Source organism: Mandrillus leucophaeus, unplaced genomic scaffold (genome assembly GCF_000951045.1).
Source record: "Mandrillus leucophaeus isolate KB7577 unplaced genomic scaffold, Mleu.le_1.0 Scaffold384, whole genome shotgun sequence".
Taxonomy (NCBI): domain Eukaryota; kingdom Metazoa; phylum Chordata; class Mammalia; order Primates; family Cercopithecidae; genus Mandrillus; species Mandrillus leucophaeus.
Window position 1 is genome coordinate 2,759,645 of NW_012104076.1, and position 27,867 is coordinate 2,787,511.

Below are 27,867 nucleotides of genomic sequence, written 5' to 3' on the forward strand. Positions count from 1 at the left end.
TCTTACTTTCAAATGAGATAATTAATAAGGAATTTCTTGGTTCATGACCATATAGTACACTACTTTCCTTTTTCATAAAATCTGAGGAGACTGAACATACATTCTGAGCAGTGTGTTTGCAATGGAAATTTTATATATATGTACGTGTGCTTTTCAAGGGTCTCTATTTATGCCCTCAGAGTAGGATTTGTCCTATCCCCAAGTTTTTGCATGAATTACCATTCCTGTCTGTCCCATCCAAGCTACCCCCACATAAACTATCTATTCTTATCATTATGGTACCATTAATCCCATTCTCCCCTCCCCCTCCCAACTCACCTAAGGGGTTAAAAGACTTCAGTACATTTGTGACTTGTCAGTGACATATAATACCCGGGTCCTTCATGCAATCAACTTTTACTTGACATGTATTTGCTCATCACAGGACCCGCATTACTACTGGGAAAATGAAGAAAAACCTAAATTAACACTTGACATTCAATATGGTCAAGTCCTTAATTGGCTGGGCTTCCTGAGAAAGCAATTTTCTATTCCCCAAACTGTTCGCGTGTCATGTGTGGAGTGCAGCTCTTGGCCATCACTGCTGTCCCTCGCTCCCTCTAATGAGAGCAGATGAATTAGTGCTACGTGACACGATTTGAGCAGGGCTTCCTCCTCTTCCCCTCCCCCCAATCTTTCTCCTATACCAGTGACAGCTGTGTGGCAAGGGGAAGAAAGAAAGAGAAACGCAAGAGCAAAGAATCCTGTAAAGGATGATCATTTTTTTAAATGAACCTTAAATGTCTTGTTGAAACTACAGAACAACAGGGTCATTTAATTGTGGAGGTGGGGAAGGGGGGTTGTTACAAAGATCAGGGGAATTATCTGGCTATGGTTGATTTGGGTTGTATTAACTTCCAGCATGTTTCTTCCATTCCTGGCTAGTTGCAGTATTAGACTGCACTGCTCTAATTAAAACGGAATTTACATCCACTTAAAAAGTTTTTGAAAGGTCTGGAGAATGGGGCAACTAGGGAAAAAAGAGAACAGAATGAAGTGATTATTGTTCTAAGATAAATATACCTCTAAGTTAGCGAAAGTCCTTTCAACAATCACTTAGGTCAGGAAAAATCTATAGCACAAAACTATAGTGACACTTTGTTTTCAAATATTGTTCGATGTCTGAGCTTAATGCAAACTATTTTATCCTAACTCATTTTGTTTTGTTTCCATTGATTGCTGAATTACTGAAATGAAAAATTACTTGATCACTGATTTCATTCTATTATTCTGGAGAAAAGGAATATATTCTACTTCAGATGTGCTTGTCTAGCTCAGTAAGAAATAATGAATCCATGCATGAAAGGAAGGCAGGACCGAGTCTGCTTTATTCAAAAATACTAAAAGGTAAATTAAAGGTATTTATCTGAGTCCTCACTTACTCATTTTGAGACCAAAGAAGTAGTGATTTTAAATCCCTAATCGCTCACCCAATCTGATTAGGACAAAACAGAACTATAGGACAGAAGAGCATGTGGCAAATCATTTAGGAGTGTAATTAGTACAAAATACATGCATAAGTGAAAATAACTAGTGGAAGTCACAAACACCTTATTTGGATCATTACTCAGTTTTATTTAGGTGAGAACCAAGACAAAAATGTTACCTGTGTACAAAAAATTATATCAAGTCTGCACTGTGGTGTCACAAAATCAGTTTACACACGCAAAACACAAAAGTATTTCAAGTATAGCTCCCCTGCTTCAAGTAGCATGATCACTTGTTAATTGTTCTTCTGTAATTCTGAATATAATTTAAGCAGTAATAAATACAGAATATAATTTCAGTAAGCAAATTGTGAGTAGATTTAAAGATATAAAAAGATGGTGAAATCCATTTTTACACTACGTGTAAAGTTATAACCTAAAGTCAAAAATGTTATTTCCACATTTTATAGTTGTGGGAAGTAACGGGAAAGGTAATGAAGCTTTATAAGATTTTTTCCAAAAAAAAGCAATTCATAACATCTTAGAGTACTACTGTACTAACAGAAGACAAAATGTAAATAAAACTGTTTTTGAACACTTTGAATTTTCAAACTTGTTGGAACATGATTAGTTTCAGACAACAGAAACACTAAAAGATGAGTATAAATTTTAGAAGTATTTTCATGGAAGCAAAACAACACAACGGACACACATACTGCACAGACTATCTCTTCTGAGGCCAAAGCAGTGATATTTCACTATCATTAAGATCCCTTTTGAAAATACACTTGAGACAGCTTGTGAATGGGCATTTTATCAGGTGTTTAAAAGAAATAAACAGATAATTTGGTATTCTGGAAAAGTAGCTCAGTCTAATACATCCAGTTAACTGCTACAGTAGCATTATCATCACTGAGCAACAAAGGGCAGTGTATTCTGCCAATAGCTTTAGGGTGACCTTTGCAATGCTGACTAGTCCGTCAAATTCCATTTCTGAGATGCAAGGCATAGACAGGGATGGTTTATTAACTGAGGTAGGAACTAAAGACTAGGAGGCTCCAAAAGGGTAGGCGTTTCACATTCAGGAAATGGGGAATTCCTTTCCCTAAGAAGAGAAGCAGTGTACCTAAGATCAGACTGAGCAGGCCCATGGTCTTCCCCGTGGAGGCTTCCATGGTGGGAAATTCTCATGTACTAGGACAGCATTAGCAATTTCACATGTTTCACATGTTCCTTTTCTCCCCAGCTACATTTTTTTAAGGACTGCAACGGAAACTCAGGTGGAAATGAGTAAAATGGGATCAATGTCTTGAGCTCTAGGAATAAAGCTGCAAAGGGATATTGACAGTCATAGACCTTTAAACAAACTGTGACCGATACTACTTTAATTTGGAGGTAGTTTCCAACCATCGCCAACAGGATAAATCTACAGAACTCAAGGGTGCAGAAACAATGGGTAAGAAAAATGACTGTACTGAACTGGGAAATTTTCAAGGATAATCTGTAGAACACCAGCCTAGGAAAAGGCACTTTTGTTTTTCAAGAAAGTTAACTGTGACTATGGCAAAGTGACATGCTTAAACTTGATATTCTCTCAGGGATGTGCAGGCTTTGAAGCTCATAATAAACTTGAAATGGCTCTGTGGAATGTTAAGGCTTAATGTAGATGGTTGGTGCCACTGTCATGCCTATACAAAAGTATGTCAACTTAGAAATAACTGCACTAACAGCTCCAGGGTATTTAGAATGGAAGACATCCCCCACGATCCTTTTTTTTTTTTTTATTAAGAATTTTACTTTGAACTGTAAGAATAAGCTGTATTAAGTTTCCAACCTAGTTAGTGCAGCTAAAATTAAAATACTTACTCAGTTTTGGCTGGGCGTGGTGCCCTCCTGCTTCTAATCCCAGCACCTTGGGAGGCCGAGGTAGGCAGATCGCTTGAGCTCAGGAGTTCGAGCCCAGTCTGGGCAATATGGCAAAACTGTTATCTACACAAAAAATACAAAAATCACCTAGGCATGGTGGCGTGTATCTATATTCCAGGTACTCAGGAGACTGAGGTAAGGGGATTGCTTGCCCCTGGGCGGCAGAGGTGGAGGCTGGCCATGAGCCCAGATCTTACCGCTGTGCTCCGGCCTGGGCCACAGAACCACACCTTGTCTCCGCCCAACCACCAAAAAAATACTAATTTCAGTTTACTTTAGAAAGGCAGAATGTCTGCCACCCACTTCGTCTGTGTTACCTTTACATTACACCATTCTTAAAAAGTTTAAACACGGCAGAGGAGAGAAATGAATGCTTTGAAATAGCCTAACATATGTAACAATAAAACTATCTAGCAAAGATAAAGCACAAACGTTATTTTATAAAAATTAACAGCATCTAAAGGGGTATATTCTTTTATCCTCCATTCTTCGCTACCTCTTTTACTTCAGTGCTACCCAGTAGATATTTTATCTAATTCCCAGTTGAAAGGTTTCTGAAAACATTAAGTCACAGCTGTGTTGACGCTGAACTTCTTGAACATGGCATACCAGCATCATTCTGACACATTTATAGATGTTTCCTTACAAGCTGCACCAGCACTTGATTTGAAATACCTGACTTACTCTAACACAAACTGTTAATCTCTGGTCTTTTCTCCAGTTCAGTTCTTCTCTGCAGTTTTGGAAACAAACCAACAACTTGCTATGTTTACAACAGAAAGGGCTCCCTTCTGATTGGCTTCTGACACCGTTCAGTGATGCTGTTCATCAAGACCCTGATGCTGTTCAGCAAGACCCTAGAAAGATCCTAGCTATACCTAGGCCCCATGTGCAGATCATTTTAACAAGATGTTGTTTCCTTTTCCCACGTAAATCAATAACAGGATGACCTTCAATTTGAAATTCAAACCAATTAATTACCTGTTCTGTTGAAAATGTTGATATCTGATTTGCCTGGAGAATTTCAATTATGAATAGATTATTTCTTTTAAAGAGCCCCTTCAAAAAATATAGTCATTTTAAACCTCATCTTATACAATATAAATAATGTTTTCTTGAAGCAGGTATAAAATATTGGCCTTGCACGAATTAGTAGCGGGAAGTTTTCCCCCTGGTGGTCCATCTCCTCCTTGTGACATCATAATCAATTGCTTGGTAAATTATAGCAATCCCACAAAGATTCAGGGCCAAGAATCTACCGCTTTAAGGTGAGATGAAAAGCTTTTTACAGTTGAATTCAGCTTTTCATCTACATCAATTACTTACACAAATCATGAGATTATTTTCAGAATTCAGAAATCTTTAATTATTTTAAAATCCTTACGCGTCTACTTTTATTTAAATTTTTTTTGACTATTTTTTTGTTTTGCCCACACAGTTGATTTTTCTTTAAATGTGGGTCATAAGGAGAAAAGTTATACATCAAAACTATCAACACCAGAAACATATTTACTAAACTTTTTTTCTAATTACAGGGGAAAAAATGAAGAATTTGGTTCATCCCAGTGGGGAATTCCCAAGATGAATGATCACATGCAATGAAACTATTATCTTCGTCCATTAAAATATTATCTAAAACAGAGGTTTCTATCTGGCAGCCAGAGGGCTGAATATAGCCTGCAGATGAGTTTTGTTTGGACCACACAGTTTTTAAAATATTTGAATAGGTTGCCAAGATTTCAAAATCAGGAGATTTCACATAAAAATCTGGATTTCTGGCTTATCATTACAAAGCAGCAGCAGTGGATCTGGCAAACTGGGCCTACATTCCCACCTGGCAACAATTGGCTGGAAACAAGGAGCAGCTACCTCACTGTGGTCGAGACATGAGCTTTCTGGCCCACCACAGTCCCCACTAGACTCACTGTACTTGTTTAATTTTTGTTACCTCCACATGGCCCTTTTAGGCAACTCCCACTCCTTAAAATGTCATACTACTCTAGAGTTTGTGGGGAAAAAAAAAGAGGATGTTCTCAGAACAGAGATTTAAAAATACATATTTCACAAGTTTACAGAATATAAGACAATGGGTAGCAAGTTTCACTTCAATGAAACATTCGTGCAAACCAAAGGAAACTCATTTTCATAATTAAACATTTTTTAAAATAGTAAATCCAGAACTGATGACCTAGACTTACAGAGTGGTTCAACGATCTTCACATTGGTTTTCAATCAGCCACCTATTTCTCTGAAGCCCAAAATAGATGCTCATGTCAAAGTATTACTCAGATTTTGTTCCTTCACATGTTAACACTTCCACACTTCCTTTCTAGAGCTATCATGTACTTAAGTGAAAATGTACCGTAATACGAAAATAGGACATGTCTTCAAGGTAAATTTTAAAAGTCAACATTTAAGATGCATGAATATTATCACAGCAAATATTCATCTTTACTGACTCCACATGTATGCTACCATCTGACATTTATACTTACATTAAAGAGACATTATTATGGGTTCAAATGACCCAAAAAGTCATGGCATATTTCTTTACAAATGATTATTACCTAAAAGCAGATGTCTATGACACAGTCACCATGCACTTCTTTATAGCTACTTTTTTTTAATGAAAGCAATTGCAAGAATATCTTTTACATTTCATTATTCCCAATCAATCACAACAACACAGCATTTCTACCTATTAATGGATTTTTAAAACAAATTAAAAATACCCTATTTAGCAGGGGGAAGAAACGGCCTTTTCATTTCATCCAACTATATTAAAAACAGGCTATCTCTGATGTATTACTACAATACAGAAATGCTTACATATCATGCAAATTGTAGTAAGTAGGCTATGACCAGTCACATGCCAACTAATTTAGATCAACTATGGTATAGTGTTTTTACATTATGTTTCATCATTGGACCACATGCTTGAAAGATTATTTTTTAAGGTGTTTCCTTCAGAAAAGTATTTTTCTTCCATTTTTACCTAAAAAATGTAATCCCTGAACATATGCCAAATTTACTTCACAATCGGACTTTAATCCCCAAATTCTCTTGATTCTTAGCAACTTGCACAACTTTAAGTAAACAGTTCACAAAATCATAATGATCATACTGTAGCATTCCTTAACTCCTTGGTGAACAGAAAAAAAGAAAATACGGTACACATGAACTCCATAAAGGTAGTCTTAGGCCTGAATGACAGTGTATTTCTTATGGGAAACATTTTTCCTTAATTTCCATTGTGATTGAAATTTGAGCAATTAGAAATAGACACCTGGAACGCAGTTGTTAATTTATCTCTCCCCACCCCTTTCACACTTTTCTTCAAACCATTTCTTAGGATGCATCTTAAAGATATGATCTTATAGGATGGCTTGCATAGATAGGGCATTGAACCAGTGTTCACATTCCTTTCTTTAAAATGCCTTGTTGTAATCCAAGACTAAACTTTCTTTTTATAAGTGTATAGCTTTAGGGAAAAAAAAAAATGGAAATTTCTCAAATAATTACTGAGTAAAATGATTTTAAAAAAAAAACAAAAATTAAAACACACATTCTAGGAAAAGCATATATTTCATTACATTCATGTTGATTTGCCTTTTATACCATCTCAGATAGGGAATTTTATGAAATACAAAATTCCCTCCCATGATGACCAAAGCTTTCACATCATGGCAGCTGACTGCAAATATGTAAAGCAGTTCTGGAAGACTCACAATTTACAAATTTTTGTTTGTACTTTATTGTTTTAAGATGAAAAATAAAGTGTGAGATAATGGATGTTTTAGTTAATCTGTGTTTTATGGAGAGAAAAGTATTACTGTCACTTAACTCCTTCTATTAATCATTGCTTTCTAGAAAAGAATATCTCAAAGTAGGCTTATACTGAAGCTCATTTCGGCATTCTGCAGTTGTAAAAAAAATTTAAAAGATCAAAAGTACAGGACTGCTGGCACATACAGGAACAGTGATTATCAGAATACTCAGAAGGCAAGCAGCAGTTGGTTTATGAAGAAATTATTTAAAATAACTATTTACACAAGTTAAAACAACCAACTTCTCACTTTTACTAAAAGGATGTTTTCAATATAATGAATATCCAAGCTTTTCTGGTCATGAGAAAACCTGGAATATATTATACACGCATGAATGTGGCCCGGGATGCAGGATATGGGATGTGCTTCCTATCAACAGATTAACACTTCATTTTCATTACTCTAATCTCACCACAGGCTGTGAACACTCTCTTTTTCTTATTTGAACAACAATGGTGCATAAAAAACCAAGCTGACAAGCAGGCGGGGTTCATTAAATGCACAAGGCCCTTATTCCCATAACACATCTCACCTGTATGAGGCCAGTTTTCTGGCTTCCTGGCTGGCTACTGAAACAAGCTCTCCCAGATGTTGGACTCTGAATTCTTCTTATCCCTTCCTACTTACATTATAATAAATGACAAAAATAAAGTAAAAATGAAAAAACCCTTCTCCACAATGAGCAATACTTAGTAATAACAGGACTGGTAACATATTTTAAGCTCTATTCAGTCCCATGATTACTTTCCAAAGTTGTCCAAGAGAACAAAGAAAAGTGGCTAGAAAGGGAAATTATGAGACATCTGAAATTTGAGTCAGAGAGAATCATCCCGGTGTCTCTATCCTAGTGTAATTCTAATTTATTGGAAGTAAGCTGTAGTCTCTCACTTGTTGAAAATGGCTATTCACAAAATAAGAAACAATCATGCTATTTTCCAATGAATGACACTGAGTTTCACCAAAAAGCTATAGTCAAGAAAGAAAAAAGGCTATATAGCATAGTATAAGGAATAATTACAAGATTCTTAGGATAGGGAATGCCTCTTTGGGGAAAGCCATCCACACACACTCATTGCCTCTGAGGCAGCCATTAGCAAATCCTCAACCTACACAGAATTAAATCACCTAATTGTCACCGCCAACCAATAAAGCAGGCATACACTTTCTGCATGTCTACACATTACATATAAATGCACTACTGTAATGTGGCAATATGGGATTTTTAGTACTTCCCAGAGCAAGACAATAAGTCCTTCCACAAAGTTCACAGCCAGACTTTGGTTTTGGTTCTTTCTGGTACTCTAATATTTATATCTAAAAAAGAAAGAATAAAAGAAAAGCAATATTAAACAGCAGCTAACCTCGCTGACCTCAAGTTAGGTTCTGGCATGAGGTCAACAAAGAGAATGTTTGCAGGCATTCTCATTCAGGGACACTCTCATGAATATGCTCAGTGTATAATTACACCCCATATCTTGCAGGTGACATCCCAGCCATGTCCACTGAGCTCCAGCACTGGCAGAGGGCACAGTAGTGGGCAGCTTTCTTTACCTATGCCTGATCAGGTGTCCCAAATAGCCACCCTAATGATTTAAACCAATGAAATCCTTCTTGATTTAAATGTTAATGGAAAGGGAAAAAAAAATTATTAAATCCCTCTAACGGAGATTCTCATTTTAATATTAGTTTTGTTATTATGTTAAGCCAGCTGAAAGCAATTATTTGTTGCCATGTAAAACATTCACTAACCTGCTATCTTTCTTTTCAGACACCCAGTTCAGTCACTCCGATCACAAAATGTGAGTTCTGAAGAACTGTCTAGAGAACCAATAGCCACTAAAGGACACCTTAACAAAGTTGAAAAATTCGTGACAGTCTCAAAAACGCACAGCAGGTACAATACTGAAAGCTATGTCTTTCCCATACAGAATATGTTTCAGTCTTGTCAATTTTAACAATCTCTATGCCTTGTGAGACAATAGGTTAAAATTTATTAAATACAAAACAGGAGTGAATCCTCCTCATGTGTTATGTATACTGCATGCTTTAAATTTTTTTCATAATACCATCCATCAATACTGGCCCTACCATCATTTCAATTCCTTTTTTAAATGTTTCCGTTAACTCTTATTAGCTGCAGTTTGTCTGAAAGAGTCATCCCTTCAACCTACTGCACTGCCCTTGGTATCTTTTCCTTCTTCTAGGGAAATAAGCTCGTGTAGAAGTCTAACTGCACAAAATAATAAATTCAAGAATTACGTTTTTAAAAGAAGAAAAAAGTAAAGCAAAATCTCTCTTCATCTAAGTACTTTCTTATACAGGCTAAGGATCAAATTGAGCTGCCTTTCAGCACCTCTGAATGATAAGCCGGGGCCCCTGGTTACACGTTTTTATCATGCCCTTACTTAAAGAACCCTTCTACAGCAACACTCGGGACAGTCCTGTCAGCACTCACAGAGGACCACACCTGAGGGTGGCACCTCTCTCTCATTCCTCTGCTAGAATGATGTATTGGCAAAAGGGTATTTATTCAATTACTTCTACGTGTCAGGTGCATTTCGATTCTCTTCTATTAGGGCAAAAAGGGCCAGTGAAAGTAAGGAGGAATTCAGAATAAGAGAGATGAGAAGAAAAGAGAATAACGTGAGAAAGAAACTACCTCTATGAGAAAGGAAATAGGAACAGAATAACCTTGTATTTAGGTCATTAAGCAAATTTCTGCCAACCAAATAGGAATGAGATTTATAAATCAACACCACTCAATGACACATAAACCCTAAAGACAGTAGCGAAATAACATTACACTTCAAAAGTATTGAGTAAATAAGACGTCAGATATGCTCAAGAGAATCAGTTGTTTCAATGAGTAACTTCCTACTGTTCAAGATTATTTTCATTTTCTTTACAGAGAGAAATGAAAAACTGATGGGCTTAATTAAAGAAAAACAAAAGGATATTATTTTGTTGTTAAAGGATCAATTCTTTTTTTTAATTGGAATGATGATTAATAAGCTGAGAATCTGGTTCCTAAACTAGCCAATTTGAGTAATGTGTTGTTTTTCCACAAGCATTTCCATTAAAGAAAGCTCTGTGAATGAAGAAAACATACAGAGATTCCTCTCTTCCCCTGATCTCTGCACTTTGTGGCATGAAATGCTACATACAGCATTTGAACAGAATGACACTGCACACTGTCTTCACCCAAATGAACTCCAGTCATAAATTTTTCACCTGAGGGTTTGAATGCACACTGTGAAATCTGCGAGGCTTCCTACAGGGGAATGTACAAATTAAAAAATAATCAATACTTTTATTTTTCCTATTCGTTAAACTTTCTTTAAACCTGGGGAGGAAGATGGCAGTACAGGTCAGGCTCAATGAGGAGGAAATGTGGAGACCCTGGATGTCATGGCCCCAGACATCATTTCTGGGATGTCATCTGCACATTTTAAAACTTCTTAGACCTTGAGCTGCTTAGCAGATTTTTTTCATCATATTTTTCCTACATCTTTACTAGTTTTTCTTATAGGAAAACATTCCCTCTATTACCCAATGTTTTGTTTCTATATGAGGATATAAAGGCTGTTGTTCCTGAATTATGTCTCTTTTCCTTTATTTCTCTAAAGCTTAAAAATAAATGTCAGAGTTTCTTGAAAGGGTCTTTGACTCCCTTTCTCCCTGTCTCTGGGGTCCTTCAGTAGATGAAGATCACCCAGCAATATGTAGAAGCCAGTTGCTTTTCTGGAAATAAAAAATGGCATGAGCTTTGGCAGACAGTAGTGAGATCCAGCATTTCCTAGGACCCCCAAACAATCTTCTGACCAAGGCCTGGAGAAGGGTGGTCACTGAGCAGCACCATAAACAGACCACAAAAGCATACCACCAAAGGTACAAGAGGATTTTCAAATGGTGAATCATTTCTACACGCATAACAAACCAGGCTCCAAAACTCACGTGAAAGGAAATCTTGGAACCATTATATTCCATGTTTTTTGGACAATAACAAGCAGGGAATCCCACAGAAAATTTCTCTCACTGAAAAAGTCAACCCACCCGATTCACTCTGTTTTTTTCCTACAACCACAAAGTTCTCTGGCAGCACTCTTTGGGGAAAAAGGAGTTAATTCCTAGATTGATTCAAACACCATGGTTCAAATTATGGACACAAGGTAAAAGCAAATTCCAATTTCTTTTCCTCTTTCCTTTTGATATATGTGCTAATCTAGAGTGCCAAGTTCAGAAAATACCTCTTGAGCTGCACAGAATCATTAGCTATTCACGTTTATAAGGAAATCCTCTCAAAAGCTTTGCAGATAGATAACGGCAGACACCCAATGCAACTTTCTTTGAGTGTGTGTAAGGCATACAAGGTAGAGAGAGGGAGGCACTAGAATTTGTGTTTTTCATTCAAGTGGATGACGCCAGCTCACTATCTGTAACGGACTGTTCCTTTGGAATCAGCTCCCTGTGTCACAACGACCTGGCAAACTTGTATGCTTTCACTATCACTGGAGTCCTTGCAATCCTGCCTTGGTTGTGACCCATTCGCTTCAGCCCCAACTTCTCAGAGATGCCTTACTCAGCATCTAATTAGTTAGGGAGGATTTGCTGCGGCTCTTAACCCTGACATGGGAGTGGGAGGATGTGCTGCTGTGGTAGCCCAAATCTGTCCTGTCACTGCATTAATCAGATTTCCATAAAGCTATGCATGAATAATTGGATTTATCAGTGAATGTGAATATACACTCATAAATATAATTATTAAAAATACCTACAATTATAGATAAGATATCTGCACCTTAGAGGGATTTATTTTTCAACTGCGGTTACTTGGCTCACCTTAGCAAAAGGCTTTACAAATTACACAAACATAATGGACCTGTTTGCAGATGACAGAAAGGTGAGAAAATTAAATAATTTCAAAATGATCACCTACTGTGTTCAAATTCATTTAAATGAATCATGTTGAAAATAAACTTCAAATTTGTGCACAGATTTTTAACATATACAAAATACAAAATACATATCTGAGAATGTTTGTGCATGCTTTATCTGCATTGCTTACATGTACATAGAATACCACACACATAAACTATTACTTTCCCACTGCATTACAAATGAGACAGTATCTCTTACGTTTCGTCTGCATGTTATCTACAGACCTTCAAAGTTTAGGACAAAACCAAGCACCTGTCTCTATCCTACAATTTGTATCTTAACAAATACAAATACCTAAATATTCCTACTTTAGTGTTATGTTATCAGAAAATATACTGAGAATTATATTTGAATATATGTCTATAATTCAAATATAACCTTACCACTCAAATTAAGAGGGGCCTAAAGTGGAGGTAGTAGCCTAGTAATTCAACAGGCTAAAACTGCATGCCTCTTAATATAATATAAATATTTATTTCAGCATTAAGACCACAAGTTTAGTCAATTTAATCCTTTTTCAGTAAGACAAGATCATCCAAACACACTAACTGTAAGGAAGGGAGTAAAAAGGGAGAAAACTGCAGAAAGCAAGCTAGGGATGGATGACGCCTGGCAATGAAAGTCGTTTTCAAAGACCATTAACTATCAACTGCTTTACTCAGGACTTTGATTAAATAAGAATATACATCCTATGTAAAAAGGGATGTCTATTTGAGTGGGACAGAGTTTGGAATAAAAATGTGTTGTATGAACTATAAAGAAGACCCAAACCACCATGTACAATTAGGTGTCTGACTCGTAATACTATATATACGCCTTTTAAATGACTAGTGAATAAATACTCAAAAAAATTGGGGGTAGGAACAAAACCATTTTCATTTAAAAATATAGATTCCAGAAACTGAGATTGGTGGCCTATATGAATAGAAAAAAAAAAATTCTTGAAGAAAATTCATATTGAGCACTCTTTTAAATGGATTCTAGCAATGTTATTATACATTTCTTATATTTTATTTATCATTTCTCTGAAAGGTGCTAGATTTTTATATTAGTAAGAAAGTTTGCTTTTACTCTGTCATATCTCTGGTGAGCAGACGCTCTGGTATTAATGTAAATCGTTGATTTAATTTTTAGCTTTCTTGGTTTGCCCCTCACCTATCTAGAAAATGATTTCTCTGGTGATAACTAACACATCATGCTAATGAGAGAATCTAATGCACAATAGAAAAATGTCACTACTAATAATATTTGCATGAAGTTAAATAAAGCAACTGTAAGAGAATGTCAGACAGTTGTTCTTTAATAAGACACAGTTTCACAATGAAATTATGTTGTTAATTTTGTTACATCATCGGGTGAATCCTAAATTACTACATAATGATGCACAGAGTCATTTATAATTCTAACTTAGTATTTCATTCAAGTATGAAAAAAGACCTTATTAAGGGATCTACATTTTATTTGAAACAGGTTAAATATACCTCGCCAATAACAAAAGGTAAATGTCTCTAGTAACACATTAAATGTGGGCTATAGCTATTTACCTGTATGGTTTCCTTTCTGAAAAGATTTTTAAATAGACTGGACTATTACATCCCTTGAGATAGCTACAAGAATTGTATTTACTATTCTCTCAAATGCATAGAATATTTATACAAATAGAAAAATTGCCTCAAGTGTGATTTAAAAAAAAAAAAAAACTTGAAAAAGCAAGCCTTATTTTTTGCTTTTAACAGTACCTTGTGAAACTAAAATAGGCAAAATAAGGTTCATTCTCCACCTGTCACTGATCAAACTGATCCAAAGAAGAACTCCCTTTACACAATGTCATACCCTTTAAGGTTCTCAAATATTCAGCCATATACATAGAAATAATTTGAGAAAATCATACTTCAATATAGAAGAAAAAATGTACAGGCACAGGAAACTGTAGTCAAATAGTCTTAACTTGAACTTTAGGGGCACATACTTAATGCCACTAAATCCAAATTGGCTTCAGACTATGATGTTTGTTACTATTAGACAGAATGAAAGATACACATTTAAGCAGATCCAACTTTGTTCATATGAAACAAAAGACAAAGATTTTTGTATCCCTACTTCCCAGTTTACTTATAGAACACATAAAACCAGATTATTAAATTTCAGTATTCATGAGACATTTCCCACAAGTTTTTCTGTAGTTAAGCACTGGTGGTAAATTATCTGTAACTCAGTTTTGAAAGCTTTTATTAGCAGCCCTACTAGTCAGACTTTTCAAATGTCTAAATAATCAGGAAAATATTAGTTTTTATACTACTAAAGAAAACTTTATAAGAAATATAACCCAATAAATTTTATTCATTTCATAAGCTAAGTAAATATTACTTAGAAATAAAATAATCATAATCTAGAGAAACCTCTTTATGATGCCTTAGAAATGAGATATACAGAATTCTACATATTTGATTAAATTGGAAAAACTTTTACCTGTAACAAAAGCTGGCTTAACTGTATATATTGAAAGTAATATTCATTGAAATGGCTGGCTTCAAGAGATATCAGAGATATAATTTCAATAAGTCTCTCTCTCTCACACACACACACGTGCTGAATCAGCATTGCTGATGAATTATAGGTAAGAAAAACAAACATTAAATATGAACAGCACACATACTTTCACTTACATAGTTTGAACTTAAGTTTATGTAATATTTATACAAACTAAAATGTCATCTTGAAGAGAAAAAACATGTAAGCTCATATCCTCTCTTACATACTTTCCAAAAATGCACAAGAGGCAAACATTTAGTGACCACGATAGAAAAACGTGAGTTGGGGGGGTAGGAGTGATTGCTAACTACATCAAAACCAAAAAATAAACATATTTAAAACTGTGATTTCTCTCCCTTTGTTGTACTACTTTATTTCATAAATAGCATAATATTATATACTTTTAATAGCATCAATTAAGCATAAATTAGTTCCCTACATTTCTATTCTCTCCATATAGTCACTGATGCTCACCATTACACATACATGCACACACAGGTACACACAAAATATCCACACAGATAGCTGGATCAAAGACATCATAAATTTTCCTAATTCTGACCCATCATTTATATTATTTACTTTTATTTATTTTTTAGCTAAAATGTTTTCCATGACAAAATCTCCTTAGATTCAAATCTACTTGGAAATGGGCTAGTGCCAAATAAGCAATCTAACACCATCTATGTGGCTCAATAGCCATTTATCAATTGATCATTATCTCTATCTGGTTTTATTAACTCTTTTCTAGCTAGAGGGAGACCTAAGCCAATCTTCCCTTCTAACACACACACACACACACACACACACACACACATGCGGCCTCCACTAACTCAAGGAAAACCCTGAAGGTGACATCTAATTTTAAAAGTGAGGCACAAGTTATTTGGTACTAAGGTTAGCGAAAACACTCTGCATTCCAGCTATGAGAAAGCCACCCAGGCAGGGATGCGTCGCGGAAAACACCTCTCATAGCACTCTGTAGTGACAAGGAGCATCTCTATGTGGAAATGAACTTTTCACTTGAAAGAATGGGAAATTGCACATGAAGAGTTACTTATTGGGTTTATGTTGATTGCATTTAAATCCCAGCTTACTGTATCAGCAGTAATCAGGGTCCCTCTACAGGATATGTCAAAATACACCTTATTCAAATGCACTTATCCCATCTAGAATTGTGTGCTAAAACTGTTCTCTAGCTAAATGCTACAAACCCCTGGTTGTAGGTATTATCTCTTGCAAATGTATTTCTAAACTTGTAGCAGTTTATAGCCTAGCAAATTTTTTTTTTATTATCAACAACTTTAAATATCTAACTGAAAGTATTTAATTTTCGTGAACTCGTACAAAGGGTTTTGTGTTTTTTTTTTTTTTAAAAAAAAGCAGTTGCAGTATTTTTTTCCTCACGAGTGGCACAATATTTCTTAACAACCACCATCAACTTAAAATCCAAGTATACTTGTCAATAGTACTTTCGTGCTATGTGGATAATATCAAACTAACTTGCTTTGTGTGGGTTTGGTGTAGGCTTTGGAAAAGCAAGACGTGTCTAGGAGGGAGGCACCAGGGAACTTCCCTCCCTCACTTGAGCACAATCCAAGATGAAAGTTTCTGGGTTGTGTCCCCTTCGCTTCCTCTCACCCTCGCTCCCCCGCGGAGCCAAGGAGCCAGCAATTGTGCAAGAGAAGCCCGGCGCACAGGGCGCGTATCACGGAGCGCATGGTACGAGCCGCCGGCTCCAGTGATTAATTATCAGTAACCGAAGGCCTCGCGCTACCACGTCGGCTTTCCCAGCAGAGCCAGCAAGCCGAACGCCTCCAGCGCGGCCGGGACGGAGGAGCGGCTCTGGGGAAGACGCCGAGGCTGCGCCCGAGTGAGTGCGCCGGCGGGCGGGCGGGCGGGCGGGAGAGCGGGCCGGAGCCGGCGAAGGGAACGCAAGGGCGGGCGCAGAGGGCTGGCTGGCGAGGAGCAGAGCAGAGGGGCCAGGAGCAGAGCGGAGGAGCGAGGAGCAAGGACCGAGCAGCACAGCCCGCCACGCACGCCGACTCCTCCAGCAACCCTCGGCGCTGGCAGCCAAGCCTGCACAGCCTCCTCTCTCTTCTCAGGTCTGAACGAAGGTGCCTCCAGCCACATGAAGTCAGTAGGGCTGTTCTGAGGGGCCCCTAGATTTTATTACTGTTTTTTAGGTTGCAGAACCTACTCCGAGAGAGCAGACACTTTGGACGAAGTGATTCATATTGATAGAAAGATACATTTGTTGGGTGGTGGCTTTTTTCATTCTTAACAGAAAACAAAGAAATAAATTAAGTCTTCCCCTGACCCAGGCTGTACTGTGAAACTTTTCAAAAACGTCTCTGCTTTCTTTTACTTCAGTATCCTTTCCCCTTTTTCTTTTAAGACGCCCTTAGGGAAACCATGAAGTAACCCTGCACATTCCAGTAACACAGTTATGACAAAACAGAGCCTAACTAGGAAGTGACCACATTTTAAAAAATATTTAGAAAGAAAAACACTAGAAACAAAAGTGCCCATAACAATTCAAGGTTTCTTTAAAAAAAAAGAAAGAAAGAAAGAAAGAAAGAAACTTACCTGTTGGGACATTCTGAATAAGAGGTTAGTATCAGCGTTTTGCCATGTCCCCATGAACCCTGGTTCAGCCGTAGTCGTTCTGGTTCCGAACTGCATGGAGTTGTCAGTACAGGAGTCTCTTAAAGTCAAGTCTCTTGCCCTCCTTGGCTCTCTGTCTCTCTGTGTCTCTCTTTCTCTCACATCCACTTCTGCCTCTTCTGACTGAAAAGTGAAGGTGGATTTTTTGAGCCTGTTGGCAGCCAGTAGCAGGAGTGTAGTGTAGTTAAGAAGCTGGCTGAACTGTGCATTTCATTTGGGAAGGGGGAGATTTGGGGGAGGGAGGGGGTCAGAGCTTCTTTCGCACCTTCTGCACAGATATCCCTATCATTTATGCATAGATTGTGACTCCCCAAGCTTGCCTTTGCTCAGTTTAACAGCTGCCTGTCAGGTGTGCAGGCAGCACTGGAGACCCAACCATCAGCTTCAAACTCTCAGCCACTGCATGTCATTGGATAGCAGAGCTAAGAGTCAACTGCACTGTTCCACTGTCAGGCACCAAATGACACCCTGCACTAACCCCTCTCCAGATATACAGATAGATACACACTTATGCACACTCCAGGCAGCACCACAATCACAGTGCACAGGGCGAGGAGAATCTAGGGCCCTTCCTCGGGAATTTTTCTCAACAATGCTTTCCGATATAACACATAATATCTGACACCAGTCTTTGCTTTAACATACACCAGTCTTTGCTTTAACATTTGTGAAAACTGTGATACGTAAATATTTTTTAATTACACTGAAGAAAGTAAAATAGTCAGCTGTAAGAGAATGTAAAGTTGGCTCAGTTATGTCTAAATGTTAGCTCCTGAAAGTCGTATCGTATGTGCTGGGCTATTTATAACCATATAGAAACTCCTAAATAACATACATAGAGATGTGACCTTATACTCTGAAGAGTAGGTAAATAAGCCTAGCAGTTTTTATAACATGGAAGATGCACAATAAACATCTGCCAAATATAAACATATACTATTTAATATCTAGTACCTGAGGCTATTAATTACTAAACTGGATGTTAAGTAATGAGAAACTGAATGGCAAAGGAAAAAAGTATACCTTTTCTTAAAGCTCAAAAGTAGAAAAAAATCCATTGTTAAAGTTCCTAGATGAAGCATCTGCAATATCCTTTCAAATCATAAGAAAAGAAAAAGATAAACAAAAAAAGCCTGTCCCATTTCAGGCAAAAAGTAGTCAATATAAAAACTCCATTTTTTATTCAATATATCTGTGGAAAATTCTATAACGTTTTCCTGCCTGATGAAATATACTCCTGATAACATGTCACATTTTTAATTAAACAAGTCTTAAAACTATTCACCTATTTATTAGATAGTGTTTGTCTGCCTTATTTATGGAAAAGCAGCACTGAACAAAACGCACTGTACATAAACAGTAACTTCAAAATGGAAAGCTAAATTCATGCCATCTCATAAAAGTAGTCAGCAGGAAAAAGCCATCCTTCCTAAACTTAAAATGTAAGGAACATTAATCTTCAACCACCTACAAATATCGAGGACAAATGTACCACTCTCCTTGCTCCTTCTTAACTCAAGAATAACAATAAACCTTACTCTCTGAAACAACAAAAGAAACAGAAAAGAGCTTCAGTGGCAGCTCTGTGTCATTAGTGGACAATGAGAAAAGATGAGAAAACGTACACTATGTTGACACAAATGTGCCTTCCCCTCTAGAACCGACATCTCCTGAAAGCTTTTCTGTTAAACTTCCCTCCAGTTCACCACCATTAAGCACAAAAAAGTCTCAAAAGAAGCAAATTCAATATCTGAGAGGAAACAAACAAGAACCCAAAGAATTGTTGCCTTAAAATATATTAAGTCCACCTGTGGTCAATAAAAATATTCTTGCTGGGGGGAGGGCAGGAAAAGCCCCTACGAGTCAATTGTCAACAGTGACTGTACCTTTACTGCTAGCTATTACCCACTTAAACTCCCTCTAAAATTTGCTAGCCTCTTGATTTCTGAAGTGGCACTCAGTGCCTCAGTCAAGCTGCCTGCTCAGCTCCTGACCTTCCCACTAATGGCTGTTATTTGTGGGAGGCTTAAGGACACTGTCAATAGCAAGCTTCCTCCTCCTTCCACTCAGGCTCTGTTGTATCACTTTGCCTGTGTGTTTTTTTGCCTGTGTGTTCTCTCTCGCCTCTCACTCGCCCTCTCCTTGTCTCTTTCTCCCCCTCCTTCACGCCCTCTTCCTCTTTTTCTAGCCCCCACCCCTTTTTTTCTATCAGTCCTGCAGTCCTCTTCTTTCCCAGGTATCCTACCCCCGACCCCACACACACACTAACAACACAAAAATCAACTGGCATGCAGCAGCAAGCACCTGCAGTAATAGACTCTTTTATTAAAACTGTTATTCTGCAAGACTTGAAATTCCCCGTGGACCGGGCCATGTCAAAGCCGATATAATTAACTAGAGGCTCAGCAACGGATCAATTACCAGACAAGCAAGTGATAGTGAAATCAATGAAAGATCATCAGCCACATTATCAGTGTTGCAACTCATTAGGGCAAAACTGAGAAATGTGCTCAAAGCGAGCCCAAGCAAGGTGGCATTACAAAACAAAGGGCTAATTTGGAGACCCTGCTGTGAACAATCTGTAACAGAATTAGCCTTTTTTCCCCCTAAACTGCACAGCTCCGTAACTAAATGTGACAGACTGAGAGAAGCAGTTTATTAAGACACCAACCCCAAGTTTATTTAGTTCATAAACTCTCTCCTAGAAAATCAATACAGTCTGTACAGGGTTATTAGGCTGACTAGCTAATACATCCAAATCTAGTCTGCCCAGCCAGCAGTCTTCTGACAAAATGCTACCCAGTATAGGCAAACTGAGCTCTTTCAGATATCAAGGACTGAGGTGGCCCTGGCTGAAACAGGTCTGCAATATAACATGTCATTGCCACAACACAAGCCTTAAAAACAGCAGGATATCTTTCTAAGGTTTAAAAAATATTTTTTTATAACAAATATACAGTAGTGCACCTGCTAAATGGATTTGCTCAAACAAAATCTTAACTACTTTGTAACACAGGTTTACAAAGAGGACAAGCTTTGTTACAAAAAGAGACAACAATTAATCCAGACTCAATAATAAATAAGATTTTAAGTTTCTCTAACACTCATTTTAACAAAAATATTTGAAAAGAACATTTGACCCCTCTATAAATCCCCAAGATACATGATCTGAACTTCCACATATAACATACTGTGTAGAATATTTGATGTTAGGGTAATTTCTATCTAACAACTGGGACACCTGTATTGTTTTACAGACACAGGTACAAAAAAATACACCTACAAGGCACAAATACGCCTTTTGAGTTTTTTCCACTGGCTACGTAGTCTGACAATTATGGAATAACTCTCTGGAATCATTTATATGAAAATTATTTAAAACTAGGAGGAAGAAGACAAGTATCACTTCCACAATAATTGCTTTTTGCTGCTGATTCTGAGTATTTCAGGTTAAAGAATCAGAAGCACTTAAATGCCATCTGTTGGCTTTCCCACATTTACTGATAGTGAGAGATGGACCATGGAAATTATGGAGTCCACCAAACTAGGTTTCACTGCATCCAAGTTCAAGACATTGTGGGAATGTGACTACCTCCCCCACATCACACCACATAAGCAAAAATATACTTACACAAAGTAAGAAACTCAAAAGCATTTTACAATGGTAAAATAGACTGGAGAACCAAAGGGAAAAAAAAACACAATGGCTCTGGAAGTGATTTCTGATGTTGACGATGTTTTAACATTTAAAATCTTCCAAGAAAAGGAATGCACTATAACATGCCTTTCATACTCTAATACACTAAATCCTAAACTTAAAAAGAAATCTTTATTTTCATATAACTATAGTAAAATTAAATTTATAGATTGCTGTAATTAAACATTTTCCCTGTAACTTTCGAGCTGACACCTTATTAAGCATTTCATAGCTCATGTTTTTGAGTAATCTGTAAAAAAGTCAGACATATATATTCTAAACCTGTGCTATAGGTGCCATGTTTTGGATAGTAATTAAAAGTTGTAATTGCAGGGAAATTTTACTTTTTAAAACCTTTTTGCATATAATTACACACTGTGCATGCACCCTCAATGAGATCCAATTAGTTACAAAAAATTTGCATTTCAGTTAGTGTGGGATAACAAGACTATAGGGAGGCACAATGCAATTCCACCAGCAGAGTAAAAAAGTGTGTTCTTTCTTGTTAGCTCTGTAAGCAATAATTCCCACAACCAACTGTTTAAAATGTTACTGATCTTTTCAGTACTTGAGTATTACGGTGGGTTTTGGGTTTTTCCCTCCATTTTCTAAAAAAAAAAAAAAAATCACATGTTGGTGTAAAAAATCAGCCACAATGAATACATGAAAACGCAAGTGAGCAAAGAATTTTGTTTTGCATGTATGTTTGTCGGGTGTTTTCTTTGAGGGGAAGGGCATATAGCATATGGTTTCTTCTTTCTACTTAATTTCTTTAAAAGCACATTGCTTTCTTAAAATAAGTTATATAACTGCAGGAAAAAAACCTCATTGAGTTCTATGTAAATATATATGATTTTATGATAAAAGCACACATTTGCTGCACTGAGAAAGTACTCTAGGATTTTTATTTTTTCTGTCTCGAACAATGTAAATCCTGTACAAATATAAAATAAATGTGTAGTTTATGTATACAATTTAACAAGCATCTCTAGAACTTCTGCTGGTTCACAGAACAATACCTGTAATTCCCTGGGTTCACTTCAGCAATTGTTAACAGATTCTATAATCTGCAGTGTGCTCTGCCTTTGCTCTTCTTTTATTCACTATTCATTTTCAAGGCTTGGTTAAGTACAGAGCTGGGTTAAAGATCAGTGGTTTTTCATGTGACACATGCTGGTATTCATCTAATGGCTTGTCAAGACAAAACTGTCCCTGTTCTTGCCAAAATAATAAAAATGACGCTCCACGTCGCATGACAATCAGCACTTCCTTATGGAGAAACAACTCAAGCTTTTGTAATTCATTTATTTTATAGAAAAAAAATGTTAAAAACTGGCTATCCAATCTTCTATGTGGAATCAGGTTGCCATTCTTAAAGAAGAGTTTTAAAATGTTTTGCCCTCTCTTAATTCTAGAGCAACATGTAAACTAGTTTCTAATCAAATCAGACTTTACCATATAAAAATAATGCTGAAGTTACAAATTCATATGGCATTAAGGTATATAACTTAATATATGCAAATTATGCAGCAGGCTGGACTCAGTCACAGAGGTGGGGGAACCAACTGAGGAAATGTCATTATTCTTGAGAACAAAGTATGGGACTTGCTTTCCAACATCTGTTGGGCTGTGTGAAATGTTAACAGATGTCTTAAATGAAAAAAGGAAAAATAAGTAATAAAGGAAACCTCTTCTGAACAGATAATCCACCCACATTTCCATATTCCTGAGGAGAGAAGTTGACAGCAACCTTTTTCCCTTGTGAAACCTGCCATCCTTACTTTATTGTGTAAAGTTTCATTTTCTATGTGAAGTTAAGGGGAAAAAATTTTTGACTCACTGTAAAGAAATGAATAAAGTAAAACAATAATTTCAACTCAGGTTTTCCCTTTGTAAAAAATTATATCATAATTTAAGCTGCCTGTTTTCCCTGGACTCACATATGTAAATAGATGGAAAGACAGTAAAAACTTCACCTCCTCCCACCCCGAAAAAAGAAAACTACACGCACAAAGATGAAACATTACTCTACTATGCTTACATTAACTCTGTTGGCATGGAGTAGGGAGGCGGAAAAGTAGAGAGTAGCTTGTAAGATAAAGTTCTGATATGAAGCCATCTCTACTCATAAACATACTAATCTTCACAATTAAGATTCACCTATCATTAGTCAGGCATGGTGGCAGGCACCTGTAATCCCAGCTACTCAGGAGGCTAAGGCAAAAGAATCGCTTCAACTTGGGAGGTGGAAGTTGCAGTGAGCCAAGATCACGCCACTGCACTCCAGCCTGGACAACAAGAGCGAAAACTCCATCTCAAAAAAAAAAAAAGATTCACCCATTGTTTACACCTAAGTCCCTGCACTGTCCCACTGGCTCCTAATTTCCTTTCATTACCATACTTATAAGAGATGAAACACTCCTCTTACAACAGCCAAGTGCTCCACAGCAGTAAAGTCTGATATGAAAAATTTTGGAGAATACTAGTTGGATCCCTGTATTTAAACTTTAAGGAACCTGGACAAATACTTCCCTAGTTAACAATTCCCTTTTGTGTTTCAATTTATAGATGATCTAGCCAAGCCTAAATGTAGCAGCCTTTAATTCCGATTAACATGTTGATGCATGCATGCCAACTACTGGATCTAACCTAGTGCCTATCTGTGAATGAATGAACTAGACACCTATCTGCTTCTATACGTCTTCCTCTTTGGAAACACCTATATTCTATTGCTTATTCTCTTAAAAACCTGGGACATGAATTTGGGTTAACAGCTTATAGATGAACAAATTCAAAATGCACTTATGGGTCTTTACAGATTCAAATAAGGAAAGAAAAAGCTTATGATTTTCAGAAGATTTTTCAGGCTGGCAATCAGAAAAAGCTGATTGCCAGCCTCAGTCACTGGCCTCTCTCTCATTATAAGAATCCTTTAGAATTATACATGTTACTTCATATTTACAACTCTACCTTCTCCAGATGGTTCTGGCCACCTTGACTGGGCATTTCAACATAGAGAAGGCTTCATCAGAACAGCCTGAAGATTTCAAGGGGCAAGATCATGGTCCAAGTTGCAAATAAGACACGAAGGCATGCCTTCAGTTTTCGGTTGGTTTGCTTTTTGCCAAAGTATTGTGAGTACTATATGGTCCAATGTTTACACATAAGAACATGATATCCGAGCCCGTGACAAAAAAAAATAATAATAACCACTCACCTACAGGGAGGGAGAAAGTTTGTGTACTGAAGACTTCATTACATGCCCTTAGAACAAGAGAGGAAAATAGGCCTTCTAACGTAAGGTTGGAGGAGGACCCAGGGTCAAATCACTTTAAACAGTGGCACAAACATCCCCCATAACTAAATATTATCTAAAAGCTTCACCCTTCTCAGCAAAAGGGAGAAACTGGTCTAGTTGACACGTGTGTCTCTACCAACTAAAACAATCAATGTAATACAGTATCTGCTGACAGCCTAATCAGGGCCTCAGTTTCATAGAAACACATCAAAAAAGCCATAATCCCTTGATGCACTACAAAAATTTTAAAATAAAAGGATTTGAGTAGGTATGGTAGATGAGATAGTTTACAAAATGTTAGGGAAATGATGAATCCTTAGACTCAAGATATTTGCAGATAATAAAAGCAGCTGAGGTCAGCATGAATGTTGTGCCTACAAAAGGTCAAACAATTTACCTACCTTGTTTTGGTTTAAAAAAAGAAAAAGTGACTTTATTAATCTTCTCTCAAGTCCAAACAGTAACAGTGGCTTCTTTTTATCAAACCTATATTCAATGTTTTATGAGAACATCTAGAAGGAAAGAACCAGTGATGGCTTTACTTAAATGAATTTAAAACAAACAAACAAACAAAAAACCGGCTAGGGGCACACACAATGGGAAATTACTTTAACATGAACATGAAAGTTGCAAGAATCACAAAGGTAATGTTAATTTCTTTGTTTTTTGTTTTTGTTTTGAGACAGGATCTCTCTCTGTCTTCCAGGCTGGAGTGCAGTGCTGCGATTTCGGGTCACTGCAAGCTCCACCTCCTGGGTTCAAGCAATTCTCCTGCCTCAGCCTACCAAGTAGCTGGGATTACAGGCGCATGCCACCACCCCCGGCTAATTTTTGTACTTTTGGTAGACGGGGTTTCACCACTTTAGCCAGGCTGGTCTTGAACTCCTGGCCTCAAGTGATCTGCCCGCCTTGCCCTCCCAAAGTGCTGGGATTACAGGCGTGAGCCAACATGCCCAGCTAAGGTAATGTTAATTTCCTTACTTATTTCCTTCTAAAGTCTGTGGGCCAAGAAGCTTGCAGCCTCAGTAAAGGTGTCATAATAATGGTTAAAATTATTGTCAGAAAAGAAGATTGAGATTCACCAACATCCAGGAAAATCATGTTGCAGGCCAGGTGCGATGGCTCACGCCTGTAATCCCAGCACTTTGGGAGGCTGAGGCAGGTGGATCACTTGAGGACAGGAGTTCAAGACCAGTCTGGCCAACATGGCGAAATCTCACCTCTACTAAAAATATAAAAGTTAGCCAGGCACAGTGGCACTGGCCTGTAATCCCAGTTACTCAGGAGGCTGAAGCAGGAGAATCACTTGAACCTGGGAGGCGGAGTTTGCAGTGACTCAAGATCGTGCCACTGCACTCCATTCTGTTTTTTAAAAAAAAAAGAAAGAAAGAAAAAATAAAATCATACTGCAGGGCAGAGCTCAGTACCTTACAAAATTATTGAAAAACTCAACACTGCCTTTAGAATTATCACAGAAAAACAGCAACTCTAAAAATGATACTCCCTCATATGCAATTTACAAACCTAAAAAATAAACTTAAAAAATAAAATCCCAGTATAAAGTTTCAAAAATGTTTATAAAACCAGAGACTATTTTTTATTATTATTGTTTATTATTATTATTATTTTTCGAGACAGAGTCTCGCTTTATCACCCAGGCTGGAGTGCAGTGGTGCGATCTCAGCTCACTACAACCTCCGCCTCCCAGGTTCAAGCGATTCTCCTGCCTCGGCCTCCTCAGTAGCTGGGATTACAGGCGTGTGCCACTATGCCTGGCTAATTTTTATATTTTTAGTAGAGATGGGGTTTCACCATGTTGGTCAGGCTGGTCTCCAACTCCTGACCTCATGATCTGCCTCCCTCTGCCTCCCAAAGTGCTAAGATTACAGGCGTGAGCCACTGGGCCCAGCCTATTCATTTTTTTTCTTTTTGAGATGGAGTTTCACTCTTGTTGCCCAGGCTGGAGTGCAATGGCACGGTCTCAGCTCACCGCAACCTCCGCCTCCCAGATTCAAGCAATTCTCCTGCCTCAGTCTCCTGAGTAGCTGGGATTACAGGTATGCGCCTCCATGCCCAGCTAATTATTTTGTATTTTTAGTAGAGACAGGGTTTCTCCATGTTGGTCAGACTGGTCTCGAACTCCCAGCCTCAGGTGATCCACCTGCCTCAGCCTCCCAAAGTGCTGGGATTACAGGCGTGAACCACCATGCCCAGTTCAGCCTATTATTTTTTAAGTGATAGGATCTTGCTCTGTTGGGGCTAGAGTGCAGTGCACAATCATAGCTCACTGGAACCTCAAACCCCTGGCCTCAAGCAACCCTCCCATCTCGGCCACCACACCTAGCTTTTTTTTTTTTTTTTAAAGATGGGGTCTTGCTATGTTACCCAGGCAAGTCTGGGAACTCCTACCGTCAAGCAATCTACTGGCCTTGACAGAGACTATTTATATGCATATATATTTAAATCGAAAAATGTTGAAACAAAGCAAATGTTCATGAACTTAGAGATTGTCTTCCAAATTAAGAAACCCAAAAGATGCCAGAAACCTATTAACGGCAAGTTAAAAATATGAACACTTAACAGGTCGCTTAGAAGATCTGCACAGTGATTGTCTTTGGTGGAGAAGAGTGGCTGGGCTAAGGGACACTTTTGGGGCTCAGGTAGTGTTATGTATCTCCATCTAGTTGGTGGTCCTGGGTATATTCACTGTGTAAAATTTATCAGGCTGTACGCTTTTATTTGTGTACTTTTCTGTAAGTATGTTAAACTTCAGTTTTACAAGTTTACTATTAACACTATTAATATAGTACTACTATTAAAAATAGTAATAACAATAAACTAGCCCTAAAACAGTATGAAAGAAAGAACAGAAAAAGAAAAAGAGAAGTAAGTACAGGTGGGGAGAGAAACAATAGAAGGCAGATACTTTATCACATTCAAAATCATTCAAATAACCATCATTAAATCTACTTTCCATGATTTCTTCAGGGGCAAGAAGTGTTAGGAAGCAAGTAAATATCTGAGTTTCATAGAATAAGGATGAGTATGAAAGACAGTAAGAGTGGCAGAAAGAATAGGTGAGAGAAATATCTTAACTAGGTAGTCAAAGCATGCGAGTGTGTCCAAGTAACTTAAAGGGGAAAAAAAAAAACACAACATACCTCAATTTGAGATGTATCAACCCCACAACATGGGACCTTGAAATATGCTGGCCAATCTTGCTCACTAAGCCTGTCCTCTGATTTGTAATTAAGGCTATGTGGAGGTGGAGTAGGCCCAAGGTGTGCCTATTGAGAGATTGGGAAAGGAAATTACATATGCCCAGACAGTATTACTTAAAAGCACTGAGTACATCAAAACTTCTTTTTAAGAAATTGCAAATATAACACACCAATGACGAACTAAACAAATTTTTTTTTTTTTTTTTTTTTTTGAGACGGGAGTCTTGCTCTGTCACCCAGGCTGGAATGCAGTGGCGTGATCTCGGCTCACTGCAAGCTCCGCTTCCCGGGTTCA

At 37.5% G+C, this 27,867-nt stretch overlaps 1 protein-coding gene across 2 annotated transcripts in view; it reads right to left on the bottom strand.

The window, feature by feature from the left end:
* The window catches only part of BNC2 (basonuclin 2), a 412,566-nt gene that overhangs the window by 292,012 nt on the left and 92,687 nt on the right, over positions 1-27,867 (bottom strand). The window contains exons 2-3 of one of the 2 annotated variants that reach the window (XM_011990862.1): positions 27,513-27,638; positions 17,279-17,479 (exon numbers count right to left, since the gene is read on the bottom strand). The exons of the other annotated variant lie outside the window; for it this stretch is intronic. Of the exons in view, the coding sequence (XP_011846252.1) occupies positions 17,279-17,479; positions 27,513-27,638 (327 nt within the window). The remainder of the gene's footprint in view (positions 1-17,278; positions 17,480-27,512; positions 27,639-27,867) is intronic. 2 annotated transcript variants of the gene reach the window in all.